Source organism: Xiphias gladius, chromosome 18 (assembly GCF_016859285.1).
Source record: "Xiphias gladius isolate SHS-SW01 ecotype Sanya breed wild chromosome 18, ASM1685928v1, whole genome shotgun sequence".
NCBI lineage: Eukaryota > Metazoa > Chordata > Actinopteri > Istiophoriformes > Xiphiidae > Xiphias > Xiphias gladius.
Window position 1 is genome coordinate 3,797,189 of NC_053417.1, and position 26,438 is coordinate 3,823,626.

The window sequence follows — 26,438 nt, forward strand, 5'->3', positions numbered from 1 at the left end:
CAAACAGCTAAGTGAACTGGAAAAGCTAAAAACACTGAGGATAACATTGAAACTTAATGGTAACTCTAATGAAGGATGTTCATAAATCAGGTGCTGTGTAAAACATTTTACTATACATTTTTATTTTCATAGTACAGAATTTTACAGAGCACTGAAGTTATACTTTTTAACCTTAGAAAAGCATATGGGCATATTGTTAAAATAATGGCTTGTCTATAGCAGCAGAGTTATTACCTGAAGGCTGTTTGAAATAATGCTAATATACTCCAAAGTAGCAGCCATAAAAGCAACAAATCACCCTAGACACAAATCACAGTGAGCAGGCAGAGTTTAGTGTAGACTGCTACAGGGCAAACCTCACCTCGGCTTCTTGTCGCACGTTACAGGAAAAGGAAAAAAAGCTTGAATCTACTGCTCTGCATTCATTCATTCAGGGAAATAAAAGGTATGCGCATAGCGATACTTACTTTTGTTTTTCAAGCTCTGCCTTGATTTCATCTATGAAGACAGAAACAAGAGATGAAATGTTAGTGAAGTCTGAACTTCGACCCCAAAGCAGTGTGACATGATTTGACTCTAAAACTTCGGGGTCACTGGGCCAATCACAAATCTGACTACCGTAAGACATGTTTTTTGTTCCCCTGCATTTTAGTTGTTACACAGGTGTTTTTTCAGGTCAAACTATACTATTGTATATTGATCAGGCTTTAACCTGAGGTCACCCCTATGTTTTATTGTTTAACACATCTGGTTCAACTGAACAGCTTCCTTCAGATCTTCAGTCTCTCTCTTATTCCCTGCATCAGCCTTCCCATTTGTTACGCTCTGTAAACTATTCTCCTGAATCAATTTTTTTCGTCTTCAAATTTTTTTTTTTTTTTTTAAACCACGCATTGATGTGTCGAAAGCTATGCACAGACTTCCTGGCTACCCGGTGTAGCAGCCTTGGCTGCATGGTGAGTAATGGTGTGCATTCAGCCGGATGTGACCAACCAAATTGATTAGATTCCCACACGGTGTGGTAATGATAACTGATAAACTCAACTTACATAAACTCCCCATATCATAGGGCTACAAAGATAAAATGAGCTTGTACAATATTCACAGAAAAATGTCACAATCACTGTTATAGTGATGATTTATTTTAAGTAACATAATGTAATAAAAAGGTGAACCCAGTTCTTTTATACACCCAGTTCCATGGTGTATAAATTAGCAATGGACTTAAATATAGGAAGGTATTAATAACACTTGTGCTCTATTTATTTAGTCACCTGGCTAAGCTCTGGTGTTTCACTGATAAACAGCAATTAACAACTAATCTCTCTTTCTGCTACATGTCTAATTATTCACGGAGGCAACAGACGAAAAGGCCTGCAATCCACAGCAGTGGGAAAAAGAGATATTCTTGAAGCTCGCATAGAGTTTACCAAAGTACCACACAGACAGTCAGTATGACACAAGCACAATGTAGCCTAGACTAGTAGCCAGGGGAGTCGAAATGGAGTGTTGTGTTCTACTGATTCCATGAATAATGAGAGGTTGTCCCTGGCAGACTGGGGGCAGAGAGCTGGCAAACCAGATCAAACACACCGACCTGTTTGCCCACCTCTCGGTGACATTTATTTCCTTGCAGTCAATCCTGTGGTCAAACAGCCTAACTCTTCCTTACTAATGAAGCCCAATCTCTTGTTTGCCAATTTGCCAATCACCTGCATTAAGAGTCAGAGAGAGGCGCCGTGCAAAAACAACACCCTGAAATAACATGTATTAATTGTACCTGAACAGGTATTTGGTCATTATAAGAGAGGTGTTTAAAGCCTCTAGGAAAGCAACAATACAGGCTACGAGCACCCGATTTGCAGCCGTCACAGATATAACCCACCAAAGCCGGCCACATTCACAACGGTAATATGACAAGGAGGCAGGTGAACGCAATGGGCAGGGCAGTTGGAGCTGGCATACAAACAACAATACCACCATGAAGTGGAGAGCCTGGTGTGTGTGTAAGACTATCCGTGACTGTGTTGAATGGAAAAGCAAGGACGTCAGAATATACCGGAGTAAGATATCCTGTGTGACTGGGTGCAGAACAGGACCGGGCGGTCTAGCTGGGTGCCAGTGCTACGTACAACACAGGGATTGGTCTGTTTAGCTAGCTAACCTAGCCCTAACCAAGTAGCTAACGACAGCTAACCTATAAACAAGCTTGTTTAGCTGCCGACGTTGACAGTGATGATGGTGGTGCGGAGGCTGGATGTACGAGTTTCGTAATGAACATTAAGATGTGAGAGTGATACCAAAACATATTTAGCTATCGCTAACTGTCAACGTCAACGGACAGCTGAACAGACGATGAAGGCCATTTAGAGGCTAAAGCTAACGCTAGCTAACTGGGTAGCTCTCCCCTGTATCTCAAACAAGCCAGACACGAACGAGGTATTTCATCGAAGCGCTACATAAAACACGGGGCTCCGCAAAGCGGTATCCAAACCAAACCCACTTACCAAGCGCCACCTGACAGGCTTTGCGCAGCTGGCTGTGCTGGCTCCTCTTCACCTCCTTATCCGAAAGGATTTTCTCCAGCGCCCTGGACAGAAACATGCTCTTGGTTTTACTGTTTTCTGCCTTCGACTGCGAGTAGTAGTACTGCTGCTGCTGCTGCTGCTGCGGCCGGTGTTGTTGGTGCTGCATCTCTCGGTTCGGTTAACACTTCTTTCTCAGGCCGTCATCTTCGGCCTGGCCCTGCGAATGGGCAGGTGACAAGGAAAGCTAACGAGAGCCAGGCTATCGGTGTCAGTCCAGTAGAGTTGCTATCTCAGCTCAGCGCCGCCATGCTGGTTACACGTCATGTCACGTGATTCTCAGCTGTCTGGGTTTTGACCACAGCACCCCGAGGAGCAAGGTAACCTCCGAAATGGGGTCAAATAGATACTTAGTTACTTCGCAGAAAGCTGCGCATCGTCTGAAGCCCAAAATTGTAAAACTTGTCCGGTTAAACATGCCAGAGAGGAGCTTTGGAAGTTTCAAAGTTTGCCAGCGTTACACGAGTTTGGGCGACAGTTCGCCGTTTTTACTGCTGTGGCGAATCCAGTGCTCCCAGGGAACAGAAACACGGTTCCTAAAGTGTCCTGCAGGTGGCACTAAAACACCACAACGGATCTCAGTAAATGAATGTTCAGTTTATCTACTATGTAGCCTTCATGTGCTCTCTAACGACAGGTACACTAATATCCCAACTGTCTCCACACACGGACAGACACTAAACAGTCAAGATTGCTACATATTAGTTTATTTTATCCAGCTCCCTCAATCAAAAATTACAGGTGTACATCTATTTATTCATACATCTCCAGTTGAATCTTAAAACATTTTCATTAAATGTGATAAAAATGTACATCATATATAGCATCAATATGAAAATACTGACAATCTTTACAAATCTATACCATAGGATTTATCTGGCAAGCAAAAATCATTGCTCAATCACTTAAAAAAAAAAAAAAGCTGGACTCAAAGCAAAACCTGTAGCCTGTTTCGAGGTTGTGCTAATACAATTGTTTTTCTCCCACAAAATAATCATAATTCACAGTATGGAAAAAATTAATAATATTGTCATGTTTTACACAGATTCTCCTGTTGCTTTAGCCAGAGCAGTGAATCATCTACTGAAATCATCTCCTAATGGGCAATAACATCCACTGTACCATGAGATTTATGACCAAGAGAACAATCATGAATAAACAAAAACATATCAGTTATAAAAATAAAGTCATAAACTGTGTACAAAGAAAGACAATATGCAGACATATGATTAGAGAATAAATAAAAATGTCGCCATGGTTACAATCCCAGTGTCCTGTGGTAAAGTTAGAAATAAAGAAAATAAATTAACATTGTTTTCTAAAAATCTTCCAGTCAGAGTACCATTCATCACTGTGTTAAATGTTGGAAAAGAAGACAGAATCCCACAATCACCTACTGTAATATTAAAGGCCAAAAAAACAGTACCTTATACATATAGCTTGAAATACAAAAGTGGACACACATAGACAACCTGTGTGTTGGTTTCCAGTCATAGATATTCACTGTCTGATGGGCTCACCAGATATTCAAAAAGTAAGCAGAGCTGAAATGATGAGAAGTTGTGTGATGGTGATCTGTATGAATATACTGTGTATCATTACGAGTGCACATTGGCTCAGATGAAACCAATAAAAATTACTGAAAGTGACTTTGTGTGTGTGTGTGTGTGTGTGTGTGTGTGTGTGTGTGTGTGTGTGTGTGTGTGTGTGTGTGTGTGTGTGTGTGTGAGAACAATCTTTTAGTGAGCGAGAAAAAAATCCAGGCTAAAGTTAATCTTGTCACTTTAAACCGGGAAGCAAATGCTAAAAATCAATAAGAGAAATAATAGACCATCTGCTGTCACTTCAGGTATGCAATTGACAGCAGTATGTAACAGAGATGGATATTTACTTCCAAGAAGGGCCAAGGATCTGCTTCACAAGCAGGAACTAAAACTCAGCCAAAATGACTTCTTCCTGTGGAAAACATGGATGTGATCAGGAACACAAATTCTGAATGATATCATCAGCAAATTAATTGGGGTTAAGTGACAAAACATCCCGAACGTAGAATTTAAAGGCGCACTATGAAAATTTGTGGATTTCATTTGCTTTGTACTGTATTTATACAGCCCAAAATCAAAAAAATGCCTCAAAGGGCGTAGGTATTTTAAAACATGGTGTTCAAAAGTGTTTTTTACTGCAGAAGAAAAAACAACAATGCCAAATGCAGATCAGGACCAAGACATGCAGATCTGCCTCATGCAGGTGCACTACAATCAGTTAGTGCCCAGTGCACCTGCATGTCTGTTTGTTTCAATCTGACCTAATCTGACCGGGGTTTATGTTGAGATACAGGCAGTTTATCTATTGTTACTGTATGCACCACTCAATTCAACTCATTTCTGTGGTTGTACTTGCTAAAAGTGTTACAGTCCTGCTATTGATGTGCCATTTTATGCCCAAAGTCAATATTAAGAATATATTCTGAATACAATTGTTGTTTTACATTTCCTCATAGTGTGTAGTTAGATGAATCCAATGAGAAAGACAATACAAAAAAGAAATGGAGCACTGTAAAAATGGTGCAGAAATACTGGAGAGAACGCTTTTCATATGTGAATGTCTCAGGACACATCCAAGTGAACTCAGGGCCTGTTTTAAAAAACGACAGAGATGATTATACTGTACAGCACTGAGGTTAGATATATTGAGCCAGGGTCCAGAAAGAATGGAGAGGGAGAGAACAAACAAACAAAAAATTAAATCACATTCACACTTTCTCATTTGTACTCATGCAGCAGGGGAAATAGCCCTTGTCATGGAAAGGAGAGGGAGTGCAATATAAAGGAAATTAATTCTAAGATTTCCCATTGCCAGGTAGGAGCAATTTTATGGAGTGACTTGTAACTTCCAGTTGGTCAGATGGAATATGGGCACGCAGTCACATGTGTGATACAAGTATTGTATATAAAATTAAAGAAACAGAAAAAAAAAATTCAACTATTATAAAACACAGGCCTAATCGTAAAGGGATTTTCAAAATACAAGTAGCTCCAAAGAATTTTTAAAATCATCAACGTTTCAGTCAGTCATTAACACAGCAGGTAAAGAGAGGAAAAACAGCTAAAAACAGTGGTTAAAAACATCTGAGCCAACACAAAGAGCCCTGACTTGTTTTTTTTAGGTGGTTTGTCCTCAAATAATAACTACAGTTTTATTGCTGATACCAGCATTCGGTCGATTGTTGCGGTACTGCATTCTGTGGAAAGCACCGCAACTGTTTACCAATCGCATGCTGTGGTCAGCTGGGGGAAGGAAGCATGGAAGGCTGGTGGTCGTGGTGTGGTGCAGAGGTGGGGGTGTAGGGTGACAAGGCAAAAAACCAGCAGAGATTGTCAACAAATGCTTGCGCTAACATCCTGCTTCAGTGCATGTCTCTTATGGGGCACAGAAGTAACTTTCTCACTGGACCTCTACCTTCATCTATTTATGGGACTGATGAGAATAAATGGGGGAGGATGGAGTGTCTCTGCCCCCTAGTGGAAACTCAGCATAAAAACAGTTTTTGGGTTAAAAACAAGGGCTTCCAGTGGTTAAAAAATAGAGTGGAGGGTAGGGAAGTACCAAACTACACTTCTTTCTCTGACAATTTTGTGCCTGCAGAAGGCGGGGGGGGGGGGTCACCTCTATGGCACACATGCATGGTAATTGGCATGTAGAGGAGCAAGGTATAGGGTGCGGGTGTTTGACGTGTAAATGTTAGGATGTACAAACATTTAGGTGTCAGTGTCATGTTAAGACTTAATATGTATACACATCATCGTGCTTCTCAGGTACAGTCACTGTACGATGGAACAGGATGTACCTGTATTTGATTTGCCAGTGCATGACTCCCCCAAGTGTGTGTGGAAGTATTGTATTGTATATGTGTTTGTTTCTCTCTGGTTTCCAGTGTTAAGAGTGTGAATGCCCAGGCTAAAGAGTTATAACAGTGCCATCTTCCTCCAGACTCCGCCTCTCCATTGCTCGGTCTGGCAATGGCGTCGTCGGAGTGGCATTGGCGTAGCTTAGTGAGCCACTGCTGTCGCTGGCTGGCAGGGTCCCATTTGCGTTGATGGAATGGGTGGAGGCGGAGGTGGTGACGGTGCGGAGGTTGAGATGTGGCTCGTATCGAGGCAGCGAGGGCATGCTATAGTTGGAAGGGGTACGTCTGATTGGCTCGGCCTCGCCTCCTGCCTCAATCACCAGGTCCTCGTCGTCCTCATCGCTCTCCAGCTCCCCGACAGGGAAGTTCTGGATGATGTGCGATGGCGTGGAGGCCGCAGCACCGACTCCACCATGTGACGAGTAGCCATAGTAGCTGGCACCACTGTCCGACGAGCGTCCTGAGCTACCAGACGCCGCACCTCCTCCTCCTCCACTGCGAACAACATTGTTCCGCTGGTTGGCAGGCTTGACGGTGATAATGAGGTTGTGGCTGTTAGCGATCATCATGTCCGTCACCTGGTCCAGGGACTTCCCAGCCACCTCAATACCATTTACCTCCAGCACCTCATCGTTGACAGCTAGCAGTCCGGTGCTCTCCGCTAGCCCGCCAGGCACCATGCGAGAGATGAATATCCCTGGGACCTTCTCCAGACCCTGTGGAGTGACCCGCACACTGGAGCCATCGCGAATGTAGAAGCCCAATGGTTTTTCCTGGCCGTGCTTGTATAGGCGAACACGTCGGTGCGTCTCAGGGAGGATGTCCACATCGATGATGGAGGAAACAGGGCGAAAGTCCTTAGGAAGGCTGATGATTACCGGTGGTTTTTTCCTGTTGGTGTCAGGCCGCAGAAGAACCGTGGAAAGCACTGTATTTTTCTTCCTGGTCAGCGAGTCGGTGCCAAATGTTGTGTAATCAGCTTCCTCTGCAAAATAAAAAGTTAGAGGAAGTAGAGAAAGAGAAGAGGAAGACAAAAAGGGGAAAGGATGGCAGAAACAAGAAGAGAGATACAAAGAGGACGTTAACAAAAGCTGGTTAATTTTCCATTTACATCATTCTGGGCTCATTACACATCAAGTCATTATTCAGGCTGACATTCTCTTGCATCATGTGGTTTCAGGAGAATTAATAGAGCTTTGCAAGAGAGCAGCTCACAGCCTGAGGTATCCCTGCAGGGTGTCTGTGCTGAACACACACAAGAAGCTGATCCCAAGAACTCCCCTCAAGTCGTACTCGTGCAAAATGCCACACCACCCAAACGTACGCTCAGTCCAACTCGCAGTCCTTCATCAGCACTCTTTGACACGCTGCCACCCACAAATTAGCCTACATATGCTGCATACAGGTGCATAGGGTGCACATGGACGCTGTATTATAGATTTAATGAGCATATGGTTGGTGTCACAAAATTTCCATGTGAATCCTACTTGCAGCCTGGGATACTTTTTTTTTTTTTTGGATCCAATTATGATGTTAATGTGAAATAAAGGATAAAACAAAGCAAGTCCTGCTCCTGACCAACAACTTTCAAGGAAATAGTTTGACAGTTGGGGAAATATGCTCATTTGCTCTCTTGTGAGGGAGTTAGATGATGATCATATCTGTCCATTAAATATCAAGCTACAACCAAGAGCCTTTTAGCTACGCCTAGCGATAAGACTGGAAGCAGAGGGAAACAGCCAGCCTGGCTCTATTCAAAAGTAATTTAATCTGCATAGCAGCACCTCCAAAGTTCCAAATTATCACACGATATCTCATTTTGTCTCAATTCATACAAAAAAGGGTTTGAAAAGGATCATTTAATGTTTTACAGGGTGTCATGCTGAACTACTTTGTGGTGCACTGGCTTGCTGGAGTGTTGTTGTCACCTCCACAAACTTTTATGTTGTTTTTACACTTTGGTACAGATTAAAAAAATTAGATATAACATGCAAATCAATGAGCTGTGAGAGTCGCTGGTAGGCAGATTATGTTACCTTTGGATGGAGCCAGGCTAGCTTTTTCTCCCTGTTTCCAGTCTTTATGCTAAACTAAGTCTACGGGCTGTAGCTTCATATTTAACTCCGATATGAGAGTGGTATTAATAATCTTCCCATTTAACTCAAAGCAAGAAAGCAAATTAAGGTATTTTCCTAAATGTCCTAAAGATTTTTTGGCATCTCCATTTCTGATATGAGACAGAGTAGCTTTGACATGCCAAAAAGGTCACATTAGATCCCAGAATACTATGGTCACATTTCAGCTGCATGAGTCACCAGGATGCCAAGAAACTCTGCCCTTTGTTTTGTACATTTTGAGGTGGAAGCGTGTACACTGTCTGGATACTGGATAGACTTTAACCCAACATGGCTCATGTTGACACTGGACCAAGGGCTGGCCAGGTAAGGGAGGGAAAAACTGGACCTTGGCTTTCTAATAGTTAACCAGCACAATATAAGCAGCTAAACATTAACATGGCTTTCAATTTCTTTTCTTTTTTTTTTTTTTGCAGGTTCCAGCCTGATAAACTCATTTTTTTTAATCTATTTCTGGTGTTATTTTTTAACATCTTTCTTTTGAAAATGTCCTTAAGTTTTTCACCACTCTTTTGTTTCTATTTTCGTGATACTTCATAATCTGTTTTTAGATGAAAGTGCTCTATAAATAAAAGCTCTGGCAGACCTACACTGTCTCTCCCTCTGTGTCTGCATGTGTGTGCGTGTGTGTGTGTGTGCGTGTGTGTGTGAGTGAGTGAGTAATCTGGGAAAATATACACTCTGGTGGCTGATAAAAGATTCCAGCTCTCAGGTTCTGACAGGTACGCACCCCACCACTCCCCTCTCCACCCCTAAAGCCAAAACAAAGGATCGATTGTCTCGAGAAAGAGCGACAGTGTCGCATTTCAGTTCCCACGAGGCACGGGTCTAGTGTATACAAAGTTACTATACCTTTGCCAGTCCTGACCTTAGAGCCAACTGCACATGAGAGAAATATAGCTTCATAAGAGTCGGTGAGGTCAAAATGCTAAAACATACAGTCCTGGTTGAAATTTGTGGCACCCGTGAATTTTAAGAACAGAATATCTTCAGAAATAAATGAAAATTAATTTTGTATAATCAAAATATTTTAATTACTGAACAAAACAAAATAAAAGATAAAACTTGCATAATAGTGAAAAACAAAAACACAAAATGCACCCCAGACACAATTATTGGCACCCTTCACTAATATTTGGTTGCAGAATCTTTGGAAACAATAACAGCCTCTAAACATTTCTCATAGCCATCTAGAAGCTTCTTGCATCTGTCTGCTGTTAGTTGCTGCTACTCTTCCATTGCTATGCGTTCAAGCTCTCTTAAGTTTGCAGGAGTCTTTTTTGCAATGGCAGATTTCAATGGCTCTCTCCAAAGGTTTTCAATGGGATTTAGGTCAGGACTCATTGCTGGCCAATTTACAACAGTCCAGTTTTTCCTTTTCCACCATTCTTTTGTCCTGCTGGATTTCTGCATTGGGTTGTTGTCCTGCTAAATGACCCAAGGTCTTCGCCTTAAACCTAGTTTTCTGACACTGGCTAACACATTTCACTCTAAAATGCCTTTATTTCATCACCTATAAACAAACTGCAACTGAATGCATTGCACTCCCAAAGAGCTCTACTTGTGTTTCATCTGTCCATAGAACATTATCCCAGAAAGACTGTGGCTTATCGATGAAAGTTTTTGCAAACATCAGTCTTGTCTTGACTTTTTGTGCCGGTCTTTAAACAGTGGTGTCCTCATTGACCTTCACCCATGGAGCCCTACTTGGTTTAGTGTGCAGCATATGTAACAGGCTGAAACCACCACTCCAGATTGCTCCAGGTCAGCCTGAAGCTCTTTAGATGTCCTGCATGGTGTTTGTTCCACATTCTGCATCAACCTTCACAGACTTCTCTCATTGAGTTTCTTCTTGGCGCCACGTCCTGGAAGCGTCTTAAGAGTTTTATGACTGTGAAACTACTTGATAACATTACAAACTGCTGAAACATGGATTTTGGCAATGGCCTTGTAGCCTTTGGTACTGTTATGTTTTTTGATTATATGCATTTCTGATGCTCTCAGTGAGCTCTTTTGTCTTCGCCATGGTGAAAAAGAAAGTGGAAACAATCAGCCCCTTTTTATGTAGTAAAACCATCATTCATTGGTTAATTCAGGTCATGTGAGCACTGAAAATTAAGCAGGGGCAAATCTTATTTGTTTTTTTATTTTGTTTGAGGAACTAATTTAAATTAATCAAAACAGTGACAGCAACTGTATCAAGTGTATATTTTATGTCTGTATTTGTTATTTCACTATATAAAAGCAATTTTTTGGTGTTGTTCAGTAACCTTGGACATTTTATTAAAATATTTTGACTGTAAAAAATTGGTTAATTTGCATTGTTTTCTGAAGATGTTCTAAATTCTGGACTTAAAATTTAGAGGTGCCAATAATTTCAACCAAGACTGTAAGTTTGACGATCCAAGCTCCGTTCCTATTCAAACTGTTCTTTCCTCATGCCTTACCATGCACATAAACATGGCCAGAAAAAGGAGCAGAAAGGGTGTACAAGTAGACGTTTCAAAGCAATTGCACACACACACACCCACCGTCTCCCTCCATCACTGATACAAGGGTTGTTCTTGCAATGCATTCATGCATAGGATGAGGCAACCCTCCACATCTCATTTCACTCTTTCTAGACATCTTTTCATCTATACCATCTCTCCATCACCAGCATATGAAAGGCCAGACCTCACAATAGAGTTATAGTTGAGGAAAAACAATGTAATGGTCCCTCGGGGCCACTCACAGGCACACACATACACACAGCAAAGAGATGCTGTTCTGGTGTCAAATGGTATAAGCGTGCAGCTTCTTGACTCCACACACACATGGAAAAAACATATGCAAGCATCTGTGAGCAAACATGAGCAGGCTTTCATTTAAACACACACGCGCGCGCGCACGCACACACACACACACACACACACACACACACACACACACACACACACACACACACACACACACACACACACACACACACACACACACACACACACACACACACACACACACACACACACACACACACAGTATCTATATGGTTCATCTGTGGTTAGTGAGGATGCTTGAGCCCTAATGAACTGCAGTACAGAGAAACCCAATACCCTGAAAACCATAGCTACATTATAGCTCATTAGAGTACAAAAGCAAAGCTCTCAGTCTAATTGGCTATAAAGGCCTATAGGCAAATCCCAATATAAACACACACACACACACACACACGCGCGCGCGCACACACACACACACGCTGTTCCTCATTTGTTAAAGTACAAATTACCTTCTTTTCTTTTCCATTTTTAAAATTTAAACACAGGACTCGAAAATAACATCACCCCACTGTCCCAGTGATGCTGACATTGAAAAAATGACATGTTTGCACAATACTCTTGTGTGCTTTAGCTGAGTGCATATTGTATGAAAAATAGGCAACTAAATGACCTGTAAATGGCTGTTACTGTACATTAGAACACCAGAGACCTTATTATTAGACCAGTGATCTAAAAAGGTAATTTCATATTTTCAAAATGTTGGGACAAAATGTTCTGGGATGGTCCTGGGACTGATCTCACAGAAGGTAATGTGGAGGCCTATTAAACAGGAAGTGAAAACAGATGAAACAGTAACATAAGGACACGCGCAAAACAGAAAATTAACTTAATTGGCTAGCAAACGTTAAACTGGCACATTCCATATGAAGCTGTCAAACCACAAAATGTTGAAAAACCTGTACAAAAATCAATGTTATATCACGAAAAGCCCCCCCCAAAACAACCAACAGTATGTTTATGATTCATGCACTGTATTTTCCACTTCATCCATCCTCTCAACCACTTAATCCTGTTAAGGCTGTGGCCAAGTAGTTGCATCATTTAATTTTGAATAATTCTAAAAGTGGTCTGGGTTTTTAATCACACTGTCTGTTATCAATTTATTTTGTTCAGTTAGGGCCAATTAGTACCCAATTGTGATATACAGATGCTTACAGCATTTGTAATAGGACATGAGGATATGATCAGGGGACATCAGAGCAGTGTCAGTGGTCTACCATTTAAACAGTGCAATAATAACAACTGGCTAGAACAAAATGGGATTCATTACAGCAAATGGCCAACAACCCGCTGACAGGCTTTGGAACAATGTGGAACAATCTGACCTCAGTGTGATTTTTGTTTTGTTTTTGTCTTTGCCGTTGTGTGGTTTTGAATATGTAGTGCATATACCAAACCACTTATTCCCTCAGAGCTCAGTAAACACATGAAGCATGACGGAGGTATGCTGCGGCCAAAGAGTGTACAGGTATGCAGCTGGTTTGGCTAATGATTAATTAAAACAATCAGGGGTCAACTATGAGGGAAGAAGATCGAAAAGTTGTAAAATGCCCATATTTAAGAGGGTATTTATCAAAAGGCTGCTGTTTAAACTGTAGTAACATTTATGGACCAATTTGCAACAAATCAATGCAGACATGAAGAACTTGTGTCAGTGCACTCGGTGTCCTTATGTACGCTCGATGGCTAAAAGACTAAGGCTAAAGCTGCCCCAGGCAAAAGGTCAGCATGGGTTGGGTTACTACTAATGGCAGTGTCCTGGTTAGCAAGACATGCTAATGTTTTGCAGCTTACATGACAGCAGCCAATCACTATCTTTAATCCAACAAGTCCTCCAACCTAAACAATTATACAGGTGATGAATTTTTTTGCATTTTTCTTCATGAGGACAGCTAAATTTAATCCGTTCCTTACACTTTTGCTCTTCTGTTTTTTAGTTTGGGGGAAGAAAAAAAAAATACAGCCTAACAGACACTCTACCTACAGCTTTAGAGACCTGCAATTACTGGACATTTTGGACAATTGCTCGGGGATAGTAGAGGTTTTGCAAACTGTCAATTAATTAGACATAGTAATAGACACAGTACTACAAAGCCTGTGAATAAGAGCGGGCTCTGGAGGAGTTTTGTCAAGTCTAAGAAAATAACCCCTGATTATGTCATAATGATTTCATCAGGGTACTCTCTGTTTGGGCATGTGAATACAAATTTTTCCATAAAGCCTACGCTACAAATATGCTATTGAGAGGTGTCAGCGTTTACCAAGTTGGGAGGGTTGAACGAAAAGACACTATTGGTTCCATTAGGGGAAATGTGGGATCCAGCGTTTTTGGAGTTTGAAATTGAGACTCAAAGTTAGGATATCGTTACCTCTGCTGAAGTGCAACCATAAATTAAGTCTGTATGAGCAATCCATGTTCAATATTTCTGAAAGTAGCTCTGTTGGTTACTCTCGTTGAAGCTGCTCTTCTCCTCAGATAATTACCATGAAAGAAGATACTCCTGCTGTTATCAGAATCAGTGTTGATACTTAAGGCATTATTCACAAACCCTGAATAGAAAACATACAGTAATCTTCAACCTTACACTTGACATGGATCTGCACAGGTTAGGAATTCCAGCGTTGCAATGGCTGCTTTGATATCCCACACTTTGAATGGAGTTAGTGAGGAGCAAAGGAAGCGAAGCAATGGAGGAGAAAATGACAACCCAGCAACACATCGTCACAAGTGAGGACACATGAAGCGTTGCTTAGTCATTTTTCTCTGTACTATGTAAGTAACACACACACGCACGCACACGCACGCACACGCACGCACACGCAAGCACACGCAAGCACACGCAAGCACACGCACGCACACGCACGCACACGCACGCACACGCACGCACACAAGCACACACGGGGCAAACAACTAATGCATCTCCATCTCCATCCTGACATTGAAGAGACTAAGACAACTCTGCCTAAGGAGAGGAAAATCACTTGTGTGATCTGGCATGGATTGGTTGAACACATCATCTCCATCAATGCTCTATTCTTTACACACTCTGGATGCATCATGCTCAAACTCTGGACACTGGTTTTAGAAGAGCCAATGTTAATGGCTCAGAATAAGTGCAGTGTGCACGCATTCAGAACTGGCACAGCTACTGACACCATTATCTCTGCCCAGGACACTAATTTCTTATCATGACCCCTCAAAAAGTTATGGAAAATGTTTTGTTTTTTTTTTAAAATCCAGAAAATAATTTTTGTATGCTCTAATAATTGAAAATAAATAAATAAATACAAAAATGTATTATACGAGTGTTGTTACAGATAGCATATTACTGTCACCTTTTTCAGTTGACAGTAATATGCTATCTGTAGTACCATTCATGTTTGCACCTGCTGTCATCACACCCACTTGTTCGGTAACCACTACACCCCTCTGGTTACGCAGTATTACAATTACGATGATACAAGATGACGGGTCTCTTTTTTTTTTCCTTGTATTGTAATGACCCCCTAACAACCACGATGACACCAACAATCCATGACTTCCTGGTACTTGTCACAAGGGCTTTGTGAGGGAAACTTGATACTGTTTCCAGGTGACACAACACAATCAGGAATGAGCTGTGGGACAGTCATAGTACTACCATTATCACTACGACTGCTACTATTGTAAGTTATACTACTACCTCTGCATTTTAATTTCAGGTATTTAGGGAGCTGAGCTAATAGTGATAGGATGAATGTAAAAGTAGAATCTTTAATTGTATTGTACAATAAATCACCACTGCTGTAGCTACTACTATGCCTGTATAATTACAGATACAGCGAAAACAGTGACAGATGAAGTATTATGAAAAAGGTCACCGAACACGTTAATTAATCTATCTGCAAAAATGCACAAGTGGTGCCACGGTTAAAAGCAAAAGGCCACCTTTAATTTCTTTATCATGAATAACGATTGCTGTCAATGAAACCAGTCTACATTATTGTAACATAAGTCATGTCTCAAGAATCAAAGTAAGAGCAACATGAAGACAAAGACAAGCAGTTGAAGGTCGTGGTGTTCTGGAAACAGTCAGGTTTGTTGATGACAAGCCTGTTCGTTGACCACACAGCCAGTGCCATGGTGTTCCTGACACAGAACGATACAAGAGGGGGAGGAGGGGGACTGAATGTGTGTGTGTGTGTGTGTGTGTGTGTGTGTGTGTGTGTGTGAGAGTGAGTGAGTGAGAACTTGTGCAGATGAGAAAAACCAGGGGTGGAGTAAAACAAAAGATGTGAAACAGGCAGGAGAGACAGAAATACAGCAAATGCACACAGAGGAGAGAGAGACAGAAGAAAGGAAAAGAGAGGAGGAGGTGATAAAAAACTTTCAAAGGAGTAAATTCCCGGAGGGTTACTATTCCTGGTGTGGTGAGCATACCTCCCTGGCACAGCCCAGATAAAAGTGCCTTAATAATGCTGATAAGAGAGGGAGAAAGAAATGGAAGGAGTGAGGTCAAAGGCAGGGTGCTGAATAGAAAGGTAGGAATAGGGACAGGAAGAAAACAGACACCCAGTCTACACAGCGTGCCAATATGAGTGAGTTGTCTGGGAAAGGGAGATGCTGTAGAGACCTGCAGAGGCAAGCTAAAGCAAAGACAAAGCCTTGCTATGTAATTGAGCTGACAATGAGGAATTACTTATTAAATCCATAATTAAAAAGACTCCGGTCATGAACATTAGCCTGCTTCTAGGCCTCCTCATATTATCTCATTCATGAATTCTCCATTACACTCATCAGTCCTGCTTTATTACTCTGTCTTGACATGAGCCATTTATCAAAAAATACAGAAACTAAAATCTACTCTTCAGGGGAACCCAGATTTAATGTAGCAGTATGTAATGTACAATTAACACAGCTTACTACGGGGCTTCATGCAAAATTAACACGTTTTATTTGCCAGTCTACCCTCTATGTATACAGCACTTTTCTGTGTACATGTTTTGCATCTTGTCACTGTGGTGTGAAGCAATTTCATCACTTTCTTTTGTGCTGACATAGACACCTCTCTCCTTCCCGCAATACCTCCTCTCCTCCTCTGCTCCTCGCGCCCCAGTTTTTCTCCCCTGTGCCTTCTACTCAATCTGTCATTCAGTCATCCTGGTCCATCTCTCAGCAGGAGCCTTTTTTGCATCTCCACTTTTGTCTGTCCCTCTTAGTTTTCAGATTCTCCTTGCTCTGCCTCCATTATCCTTTTCTTGCACTGTCCTCTCTGTGTGTCCTCTCAGTGCTGTGACTTTTACAGCTGCTACCACACGTAAATTAAGCACAGGACTCAATTGTTCTTTGAGGCATCTGGTATAGAAACAAGGGTTTAACTTAGTAACTCAATGACCAGGACTGGGACTGGTAAGACAAGTATGGGTCTGATGAGGGACCAAAACATGCTGCTAGGAGTTAGCATGGGGCCTGGACTGGTAATGGAGGGACTATAGCTGGTATTTTGTCTCAGGGTAGCTAGGGGCAGGGATGTGCCTGGGGCTGAGGCTGGATTTCAGTTTGGGACAGAGTAAGGTAGGGGCCAGGGGTAGGTCATTAGGGAATGTAGATTTCAGTTCCGGGTTACATGAAGGAGACTGAATCTGGGGTGTGGTAGATAAATCTGGGTCTGATAAACCGAGCCTTCTACGCAGCCCTGCTATATGTAGCCTCCAGGAGGAGAAGGGAGAGGAGGGACCAGACGTTGGGGAGGAGGGAGGAGAGGAAGGGAGGGAGGAACAGCCACGTGGGCAAGGGGAACCCAAGTCCAGCCTCACAAGCCTGTCACTCATGCGTCTGAATAGGGACTTTACTTGCGGGGAACAAGCAGGGGGACCCTGTACTTCTAGCTCTGTCCTGCCTTCAGCATCTCGCTCTGAAAGACAACACAGCCACCTGTAGTTAGATCGGGCCAATGAGGCAAGTATCTCGTTGCCAAGGAGAACTTTCAGCTGACTGCACAGTAACAAAAGCAATGAAAGACTTAATAGCATTACAGATTTGAGAAGATACACTGCTTTTTTCCAGATGAATATATAGGACAGATTTATTTCATCAGATTTGGGCCCTGAACAGGCCTTTTTCACAGGAGACGTTTCAACGTGTCAGTAGAAAAGCACAAGTGTAAGTTATTATGGCTGAACTCCATGTAGCAGTTTCAGTTTCGGAGTCCTGGTGTTGTGCATGGTGGGTCACTGTCACACTGTCATGGCTTACTGGGGCGCTTTAAAACAAGGGAGCCATCATTAATGTTATTAGTATGGCCCGTGCTTTACCTAATCTGAAAAGCTAAAACCCCTGCTGTGAGAAAAAGAGCAGGGCAGTATCATAAGGTTATGTCTGATTGTCAACATATCCTGAACTTAAATTTTCCTTTTAAATCTTGTATTGCTGAGTCATTTAAAGACTCGGAATCATAACTTAGAATTTGTCCCTGGTAATTACTCACTTGGTAGACACTTCCATTGGAGTCATTACGGAGGGATCTCATTTCAGCCAGTATGGACAGGAAACAATTTCAGCGACCAATAAACCTTTCAATGTACATATGGGCATGTGAGTGTTGTTTTAACTCTGAGTGTGGAAAGTATAAGGAGTGAATGAAGTAAACACAGTGGCAGTAGTCGAGTAGCAATGTTTGGGAGCAGCATGTCACAGCCTGCTGACTGGTGCGTGGCTAGCCCGGGTAAATATGCTGGAATGGTGTGCTGAAAGAAATTCACAGATAAGCATATCGGTTATCATGCTTCATATCAGTATCGCTGTAGCACAAAGCCCAAGGGACAGAAAGAATTCTTTTTAATTAAAAATTAGCAAGAAATACTGTTTGCAAGCCAAAATAAAAAGATACTACACATTATTAATGTATTCTAATGTATCATAAGGGAAGAATATTGGTTCTTCTCTATTACTGCCATTAATAATCTTTGATATTTTTTGGGTGGAAACCAACTCCAGTCTTTGGTGATTATCATTTGTTTGAACACCTTTCAGTTTACATCCACGATTTTCATTTTTTTAATACAAACAAATGACTACACACCCATCTCTTTGCTCTTTTGCACTAAAATGGCCAAAAGCAAGGGTCCTTGTTTCAACTCTTGAGACAGTCTGAGGTTTTCTCCAACAACAGCAATATATCAGCTAGCATTTATGCAATGTATTTGAGTCCCAAGCTGGCAAAGTTAATTTCCAAATGCCATTTCCTTCCCTCCCTCTATCCATTCATCTTCCCTAATCAAGTCCAGGCTGAGAAATTCTGACACACTCTATAACAGAGAGGATGGACTACCACTGTCTGCCCCCATTCTTCTTCCATCTAAGCCACCCTCCCTCCATCTTGTCGCAGCCTGCGTAAAGTCTTATCCAGCCAGGTTTCAAAGGGTAGAGAGTAAGGTTTTTGTTTGCCAGACTGGAAACTCTCTTCTCTTAAATTTTCTTTGGCTCTCCACTTTCTTTCACTCTTTCACCTTCACTTCCTCAACTGTTCGACCTCTCTTTCTGGGTCCATCTATACGCCATTGTTGATTGAGCCCAGCTCTGTAGCTGAGGGTCTAGTCTGGCCTGCTGTCCTGTCTAATCTAGCCAGAAGATGTGATCAGAGGCTGGCCACATTCCACCCAAAATGCTCCCTCCCTCCATCTAACCCTGCCTTCTTCCATCTCTCACCCTCTTTTTATTTCTTACTCTCTCTCTCTCTCTCTCACCCTCCCCGCCTTGGGCCTCACTCTGCATTCCTCCCTCACTAATACTATTCTCACTATCCTCCTCTCTCTCTCCCTCTCACTGCATTCCTATCACACTTACACTACTCCCTCTCCTCTCTCTACATCTCTAATTACATGCATTGCCTAAACAATGCCTTATACATTACTCCCTCTTTAATACTGTTTACACTCGCTCCCTTTCATCCTTCCCTCTCTCCTATTAGGCCTAGATATGTTCCTCCTCCACACATTCCTCCCCCAGTGCTATGAATCCATCGTCCCCTCACTCATTACATACAGCATCCTTAAGAATAATTTTTGCTCTGTGAAAACTTCAGATCCAAAGCAGGTGTGGCTGTGGCTGGGAAAATGGCATCCATTGCACCTGCCAGCACTTTGTCTCTCTCACTTTAATCCTTTCATCTCAAGCCCGCTGTATAAATCTCTCCTTCCTTACATGTTGTGGCATCCTTGCTCTTTCTGACTTTTTATTCTTTGGCTCTTTCATCCAAATCTTTTTCACCACCACACTGTCTTCCTTGTTTCCTCTGGCTCTCTGTGACTGTCACATTCTCATCCCATCTCTCCCTTTCATTACTTAACAGACTCAGTACATCGCTTATCACACTCAGAGCTGCTGCTGTTATCCTGCTCCGCTGCTTGCTTTGCAGGGTGGGTAGACTTTGTCTGTCTTGTACTTTCACACTCTACATTTCCTTTTCTATGGCCGAATGATTTATGTGTTGGTGACGAATTACATAGGCAGTCCCTGCTGGAATATGCATATGTAAGCATTCCCTCTCCATACCTTTCAAATCTACGAATAAGGTAGAGGGGAAAGAGTTATGAGCCATTCAGGACTAAAAACCAAACAAAACCACACCCTGAGAAAGATTGCTTGAAAACTTGCTACCAACACATGGATGACAACCTGGAAACCTGTATGTTGTGCCTGTGCAAACACAAAGAATGTTCTGGATGACTGATACAGGCAAACATGGCGTCACTTGAACCCAGGAAAGTCTCCTGTGACAACCGTGTGTACAGCCAATCAAACCTAAACTGGGCATGTCTCACAGTTTTGCTTATATCAGAAACTTTACCTGAAACGCAACATTAAACATTTCTTTTGAATGGAAGTCCACAGACTTACACGACCATCTAAAATATCACATTATTTTCACAAGCAACAAAGCAAATTCTAAAGATTAGCCACAACATTAAAACCATTAACCGGTTTTAATGGTAAATGCTAATGCTAAATGGTGTATGTACAAATATACAAGAATATGTAAAACACATGGATCACACATTGCAATAATGATCACATTAATCTTCGAATATTTGGGGCGGTTATAACATGCCAGCTAGAGCTAGAGCGATAAATCAGCCACTATATCAACCAATATTACATTATTGGAGTGTCATTTAGTCCAAAACAGAGGTGCTAGACTAACTCTACACTATACATAATCACATCAGTATTGAAATAATGCATTCTATGCTATCCTGGCTGCTTGTCAAAACCACACTTCACCTAAGAATCCTATTGTTTATCAGGAAAGGCATTTTGTCTGGTAAACCTAAATTCTTTCGGGCCCAGCTTAAATATACTAACCAAAAACATGAACATTACACCAGGAATGTTGAGAAGGATGAATTATGCCTTCTGACAACTTATTTGAAAGATACTGCCTACCAACCTACATTAAAAAAAATCTCTAATCTGAAAAGTTAAGACAAAGGTCAACTGACAGACTGACTGGGGGTAGCAAAAGGCCAGATGTGAAACAGCCGTCTCTCCAACCAGCTGGCAAAAGCTGCTCTTTGTCATCATTTAAAACAGCAGTCACTGACATAAAAACAATGAAAAAAAATATTATTATACAGAGAAACTAACATCAGCACTACTCAACGGACAGTTTCGTCTTCGATAGCTGACTAATGACCACCATGTTCTCCATTTACACCGAGTTTAGCAAAAACAGTATGAACCAGGAAATAGCTCTTAACAGCTCTCAGCTATCAGTGTATCATAATGTGCTGCCTGTACTGTGTATGATTTAGACTTTATTGATTCTCATTCTGTTTATGGACAAAAATAGTGTGTCTGACAAATAACAGTAGCTACAGCTGCATGGCAATATCAAACACACTGAAACGACAAATTTAGATGTAGAAAAGACAGTTTAGACAGACTAGACAATTTGTGTTTTCAAATCTGAATGCTAGTGGTACTGCTCCCAGCATGCTTTGCAGCTCTTATCAGCCTTAAAGAGACTCTAGCACTGTTAATCCACCTATGAACGGGCCTCTTCATTGCTGCCATGACAACCAGTAAACAGTGAACACCTCACTGCCAGCTCAATAGTCATCAACACATTGTTCACGGATGGAGAGCGGGGCGTAGTGGATACCCGGTGCTGCTGAGTTGTATTGGTGTGTGTTGAAGCAATTTTAAAAATGACTGCCAAAGCCAGAGTCCGGTAGTCAACACAGGCACAAACACTTACCCCATTTTTCAGCAGTGAACAATACGACATTAATGGCTGGTCAGTGCTGTACAAGGATGCAGAAACAACAACAATGTGGGCATTATTCAAGAACCAGACTACAACAATACCACAACAGACATTCACAGCCTAACATCCATCCCTCTATCCATCCATCAAACCAGCTGCACACCAATGAATGAACAAAACCCACAGAGCACCTATCCTAGAATATACAGTACATATCCTGGATTTAGTCTTCCAGACAAATAACCTTGCATGATACGCATGGACTAAACTGTCATCATGTCAACTGAAACTGTCTGTTGGAAACTTGTTTATAATCACTGAGACTGGAGAGTGAGCCTTGTATTTATTAGCTCCAAACACAATTCCTATATATCTGTGTAATAAGACTTCACTGCACTGTTCAATGAAGGCCAAGTTGGAACAAACTTGGACCCAGTCTGCTGCCTTGTCTGAAGTCCTGTTCTTATGCAATAATGACCATCTCATCACATCTGACTATATCCCATCGAAGACATTTACATAATTGATCATTTAGTGTCTCAAAGGACAAAGCAGTAATCTAATGGCATTATAAGACAGCTTGTGACTGAACTCTGGACTGATACAGTGTGCTGCACTAAACACAACCTGGTTTAGTAGAATTACTCAGCAGCCAAGAGCTGAAAACTGTGGTAGGGTGGCACAGGTGTGACTAACTGTTATCCTCCCATGATGACCCCATGTCCCTCCACTAAGACCTTTCCCCTATGCTGCTGATAACATGAACGAGTTTTGAGTTGTCTTGCCTGATTAAACACCATCTCATTTTATGTAGGGTCATTTGTGCAGGTACCATTATAACAACAAAAATGGTCATGGAGAACTAATTATCACAAGAACAATTTCTCCAAAACAAAATCCTTTGTCATTCTGTCAATCTGACATCATGTTCCCCAGAGAGCAGAATTTAAAGATCTGAAATACTTTCCACATAAACAGTGCTTAATGTTTTGTGCAAAAAATGTTCTGAGTAGGCCCTTGGCCTGACATACCTCACTTGGTCCCAACATTGAGGAGCCATTAACTCACCATGGAGCCATCACTAGAGATAATAACTGGTGTCTGCAGATATGTAATAAATGACCTATAAGCTGCCAATTTGCTGCATCTGCACAATGCAGAGCTGTTTAAGATGGGACCAACTGGTGCTTAGCAGTAAGATGGAGGCAGCATAAATCGGGAGGGAAACCAGGGTCTGAGGGCAATGGGGTCTGTAGGGGGTTGCGGCTGCATTAGGGTTTGTGTGTGTGTCCTGGCTTTGTTCTGTCTTTTCTAAAAGGAAGTGTGTGTGTGAGTGCATGACTGATGTGTGATGCCTGCTTGCCTGCATGCTTGTGTTTTCGTGTTTTGTGTATGTGTGTGTGTCTGTCAGCAGCAGTGAGCCCAGCATGGGGCTAGTGTCTGGGGCATGTAATTGAAACACGGTCCCATGCAGCGCTACACAGTGACCCCACTAATCTCCTCCTGACAAAGTGGCTTAGCTTCTATAGGGTCATATGGCACAGCGAGACAGCTTAAACACAACAGAGTACGTGGCCTGACCTGCCACGGCCAGCAGACCCTGGGGTCTCTGCATTCAACAGGTCACATTCGGAAACTCATTAGTTAGGATGCGCTTTACAAAAAAAAAATATATAAAAAAAAATAAAAAAAGAAGTTAAAATTTTATATTTGAAGTCTGACTAAAAAAGGTTTATGCAATCCCTGAGCATGTGCATACAATGACTAGCACATAACTAGAGTTATGAACAGAAATTACAGCAACCAAAACTTCTCCTAGCCCCTGATATGATATCATGTACTATAAATACAGGATGTTCAGTATAGTAATGATTGGTAATAAGGTAGTGAGGAAGTAAGAAACAGTAAGAGTATTGTATGCAGAAAGTGTATGTGTTGAACTTGAATCCCTCATTTCCTAAAACTGGCTGTCAACAGTCACACAGAACAAAAAAAATACACCTCCCATCTGACTGCCATGCTAAAATACAGTACATCTTATTTGGATGAATACCCCCTTAGCAGTTTAATAAATGGTGATCAAACAGAATTTTAAAAAAGAAAAAAAAAAAAAAACAAAAAAAAAAACACAGCAAGTATTCATTTACTTTTTATTGCTCGTTCATTTTTTTGTTTCGTCAAGCCCCTGCAGGGAAAATTTCTTTGTAAGTAAACACTGCTTCTCAGCAAGGTCAGTGACCTTATAGCTATATGGGTCAGAAGCAGGACACCAAAGGGGTTTAGTCATTTGTTTGCAATGACAGCTCAATGTGAACAAAATACATAGGCAACATGCAGCCTAAAAATCACAGGATACTGTGGCACATCATAATTTTATCTTTTTTTTTTTTCATCTAGAAAAAAATACACCAAAGGAATTACAGATTTTCCTGTTCAACAGCATAACCCATCTTTCTAAACTGTACTGTTCAAAGTTAACACAAGCCCTTAGTTTGTATTTTCGTAGGAAAGCAGATCTGACCCAACAAACAAGTGGAAACTAGGACTCTTTGTTCAAACACCTCCTCTCTGCTTACCTTTCCTCTGCAGGAACAGCCTGAGTAGAGGGCTGGCAGTGGAGATGGCCTTGTGGTAGTTGTCGTCATTGTTGATGGGCAGCAGGTCGCCGTGCACGTCAGCGTAGCCCACCAACAACTCCACATTGGGGATGCGATGGACGTGCTGCAGGAGGCCATAGAACTCATCGAATCGGCCTGGTTTAGACCGATCCAGAGAGAACCGACGAAATTCTGCACCAAACTGGGATGGGACAGACAGGTATACACGTGAGCACAACTGTGCACGAAATATACACACGTGGGTATGAGGGAGAATGAGAAAAAGTCTAATTTAAGAGCAAAAGAAAAACAGTGTGAGATGTAGTAAATAGCCTATGCATATAATGCAAGCATACAATGTTAAGGACCAGCTCTTAAAAACAGTCTGAGATTTGAGGCCGTGACTGATAAGCATACACTAAGCTGCACTGGTAGCCTACATACAGTAATTTCAAAACCACCTTAGGCTGTATGTGAGAGTCTGTCATCCATGTGGACAAGCTCTAAAACACCACATGTGATGAATTATTAATGTAGACTATGTGATGTGTGTCTCTCTATCTTTCTGTGTTTGTGGATGGAGCAAGTTCAGGACTGAACAGTGCTGTCTAATCAAGGTGCCTGACAGAATGTTTGGTATGCAGTTGTTCTAAGAAAGACTATGTGTTTTCAGGATACACGCATTACCACAAAACCCGTCACTGGCTTCCGAGTAACATCGTAACCAATGTGGTCTGACTGGATCAATGACTGCCGAAGCCTGATCTCTGGCACAATGTCCCTTTGGTGGTGGTTGATAAGTACCAAGTGTTGTGGTTACTGTTGCCCGGCTCTGACAAAAGATGATCTACAATTCACGGGCCAACCTGGACGCTGCTCACCTTATACATTAATGCAAAGCAGAATATTATTAATTATAGGTCAGGAAACAGAACAGATCCCAGGCCTGTTTCTGGTAACTTCCTGCATTACAGCATGGGAAGACAAAACATTTTAAATGACCCTGGACTGCTCAGTTTGGGATGGAGCTGAACAAAGGAAAATAACAAGTATATGGTTCCTTTGTGTGAAGTGGCTGGGGGGGGGCTTCAATTGTAACTGTGAACTTACGAGGTAATGCCACAAACAAATAGGCCAACCTATATAACTAGTTCTAAATACTAGTTTTGAGCAGCAAACAGCGCCCTGAGGGCCCATTCCTCAGCGTGCGTGCGTGCGTGTGTGTGTGCGCGTGTGTATGTAAAATCATGCCACAGGCAGGAGGCAGGCAGCCCGCGGCGGTAGGAGCCCTGAGCCTGTCGCAGGCCGTATGACACCTGTACGCACAGGAATATGACAAGCAGCTTTTCACACATCATACCAGACTAATTTGACATAAACGCGGTGTAAGTTACATAGACTTTGGACTGGATTATACCGAAACGGAAATTTCATTCAAACTTCGAGTCAGTATTTGCTAAAGGAGCAGGGAGAGCGGCGGAGGAGGCTGTGACAGGTGACACTGACTCACCGTGGCGTCAGCTGACGTTAACCTCCACCTTCAAACTTACTAGCTAGCTATCAAACTTATCAGATCAACTGAAAATCAAACTACGCCACGGCTAACATCAAAGTTTTAAATATGGCGAGCTACCAGCCAGCTGGCCAGAGTAACAGAACCTGTGCCGTCTAGTTAAGCTTTAGCTTGCAACCAAATAATTTGTACGACATCATAACTTGCTACCAAGCCACTTAGCTGGCTAATCGAGCCAGAATAATAATCACACGGGGAGTTAAGACTTCAAATACAGCATGTAAACTGACAAAGAAGTCCCCATATGCACCTTGCTCTTCACCTCCACGGCACTCAGAGAACGGTTGCTCGGCACTCGGTGGTTTTTGTTCATGTTTCGCTAGCAGCGGGACCGCCGCCAAAGCGCTCACACACTCGCCCTGTTCCTGCTGCCGCCGCTGCCGTGTATCCAAACACCGTACGTGTAAACCGGTTATTTCTTCGGCTCCGCAGATTGCCCCACGACTTCTCGTCGTCCGGCGGTCCGCGTTGTCTCTCCAAGAATGCGACAACGGCTGCCAACCAGCCCAGCTCAGCCTGTAAACTTATCTCTTCTCATACTTGCCGATGCCAGTACAGCTACAGCACAACTACTA

General features: G+C 42.1%; 2 protein-coding genes across 2 annotated transcripts in view; both read right to left on the reverse strand.

Moving 5' to 3' along the window:
* Positions 1–3,109, reverse strand: part of arfgef2 (ADP-ribosylation factor guanine nucleotide-exchange factor 2 (brefeldin A-inhibited)) — a 28,019-nt gene extending 24,910 nt beyond the window's left edge. The window contains exons 1-2 of the mRNA XM_040152710.1: positions 2,508–3,109; positions 468–498 (exon numbers count right to left, since the gene is read on the reverse strand). Coding sequence (XP_040008644.1) covers positions 468–498; positions 2,508–2,694 — 218 coding nt within the window. The 5' untranslated portion in view covers positions 2,695–3,109. The remainder of the gene's footprint in view (positions 1–467; positions 499–2,507) is intronic.
* A 185-nt stretch (positions 3,110–3,294) lies between these two features.
* pard6b (par-6 partitioning defective 6 homolog beta (C. elegans)) lies at positions 3,295–26,438 on the reverse strand. Its single transcript, XM_040153119.1, has 3 exons — positions 26,114–26,438; positions 24,270–24,492; positions 3,295–7,477 (listed from the first exon to the last, which is right to left on the reverse strand). The coding sequence occupies exons 1-3, from the start codon at positions 26,174–26,176 to the stop codon at positions 6,543–6,545; spliced, it is 1,221 nt and encodes a 406-aa protein (XP_040009053.1). The 5' UTR covers positions 26,177–26,438; the 3' UTR covers positions 3,295–6,542.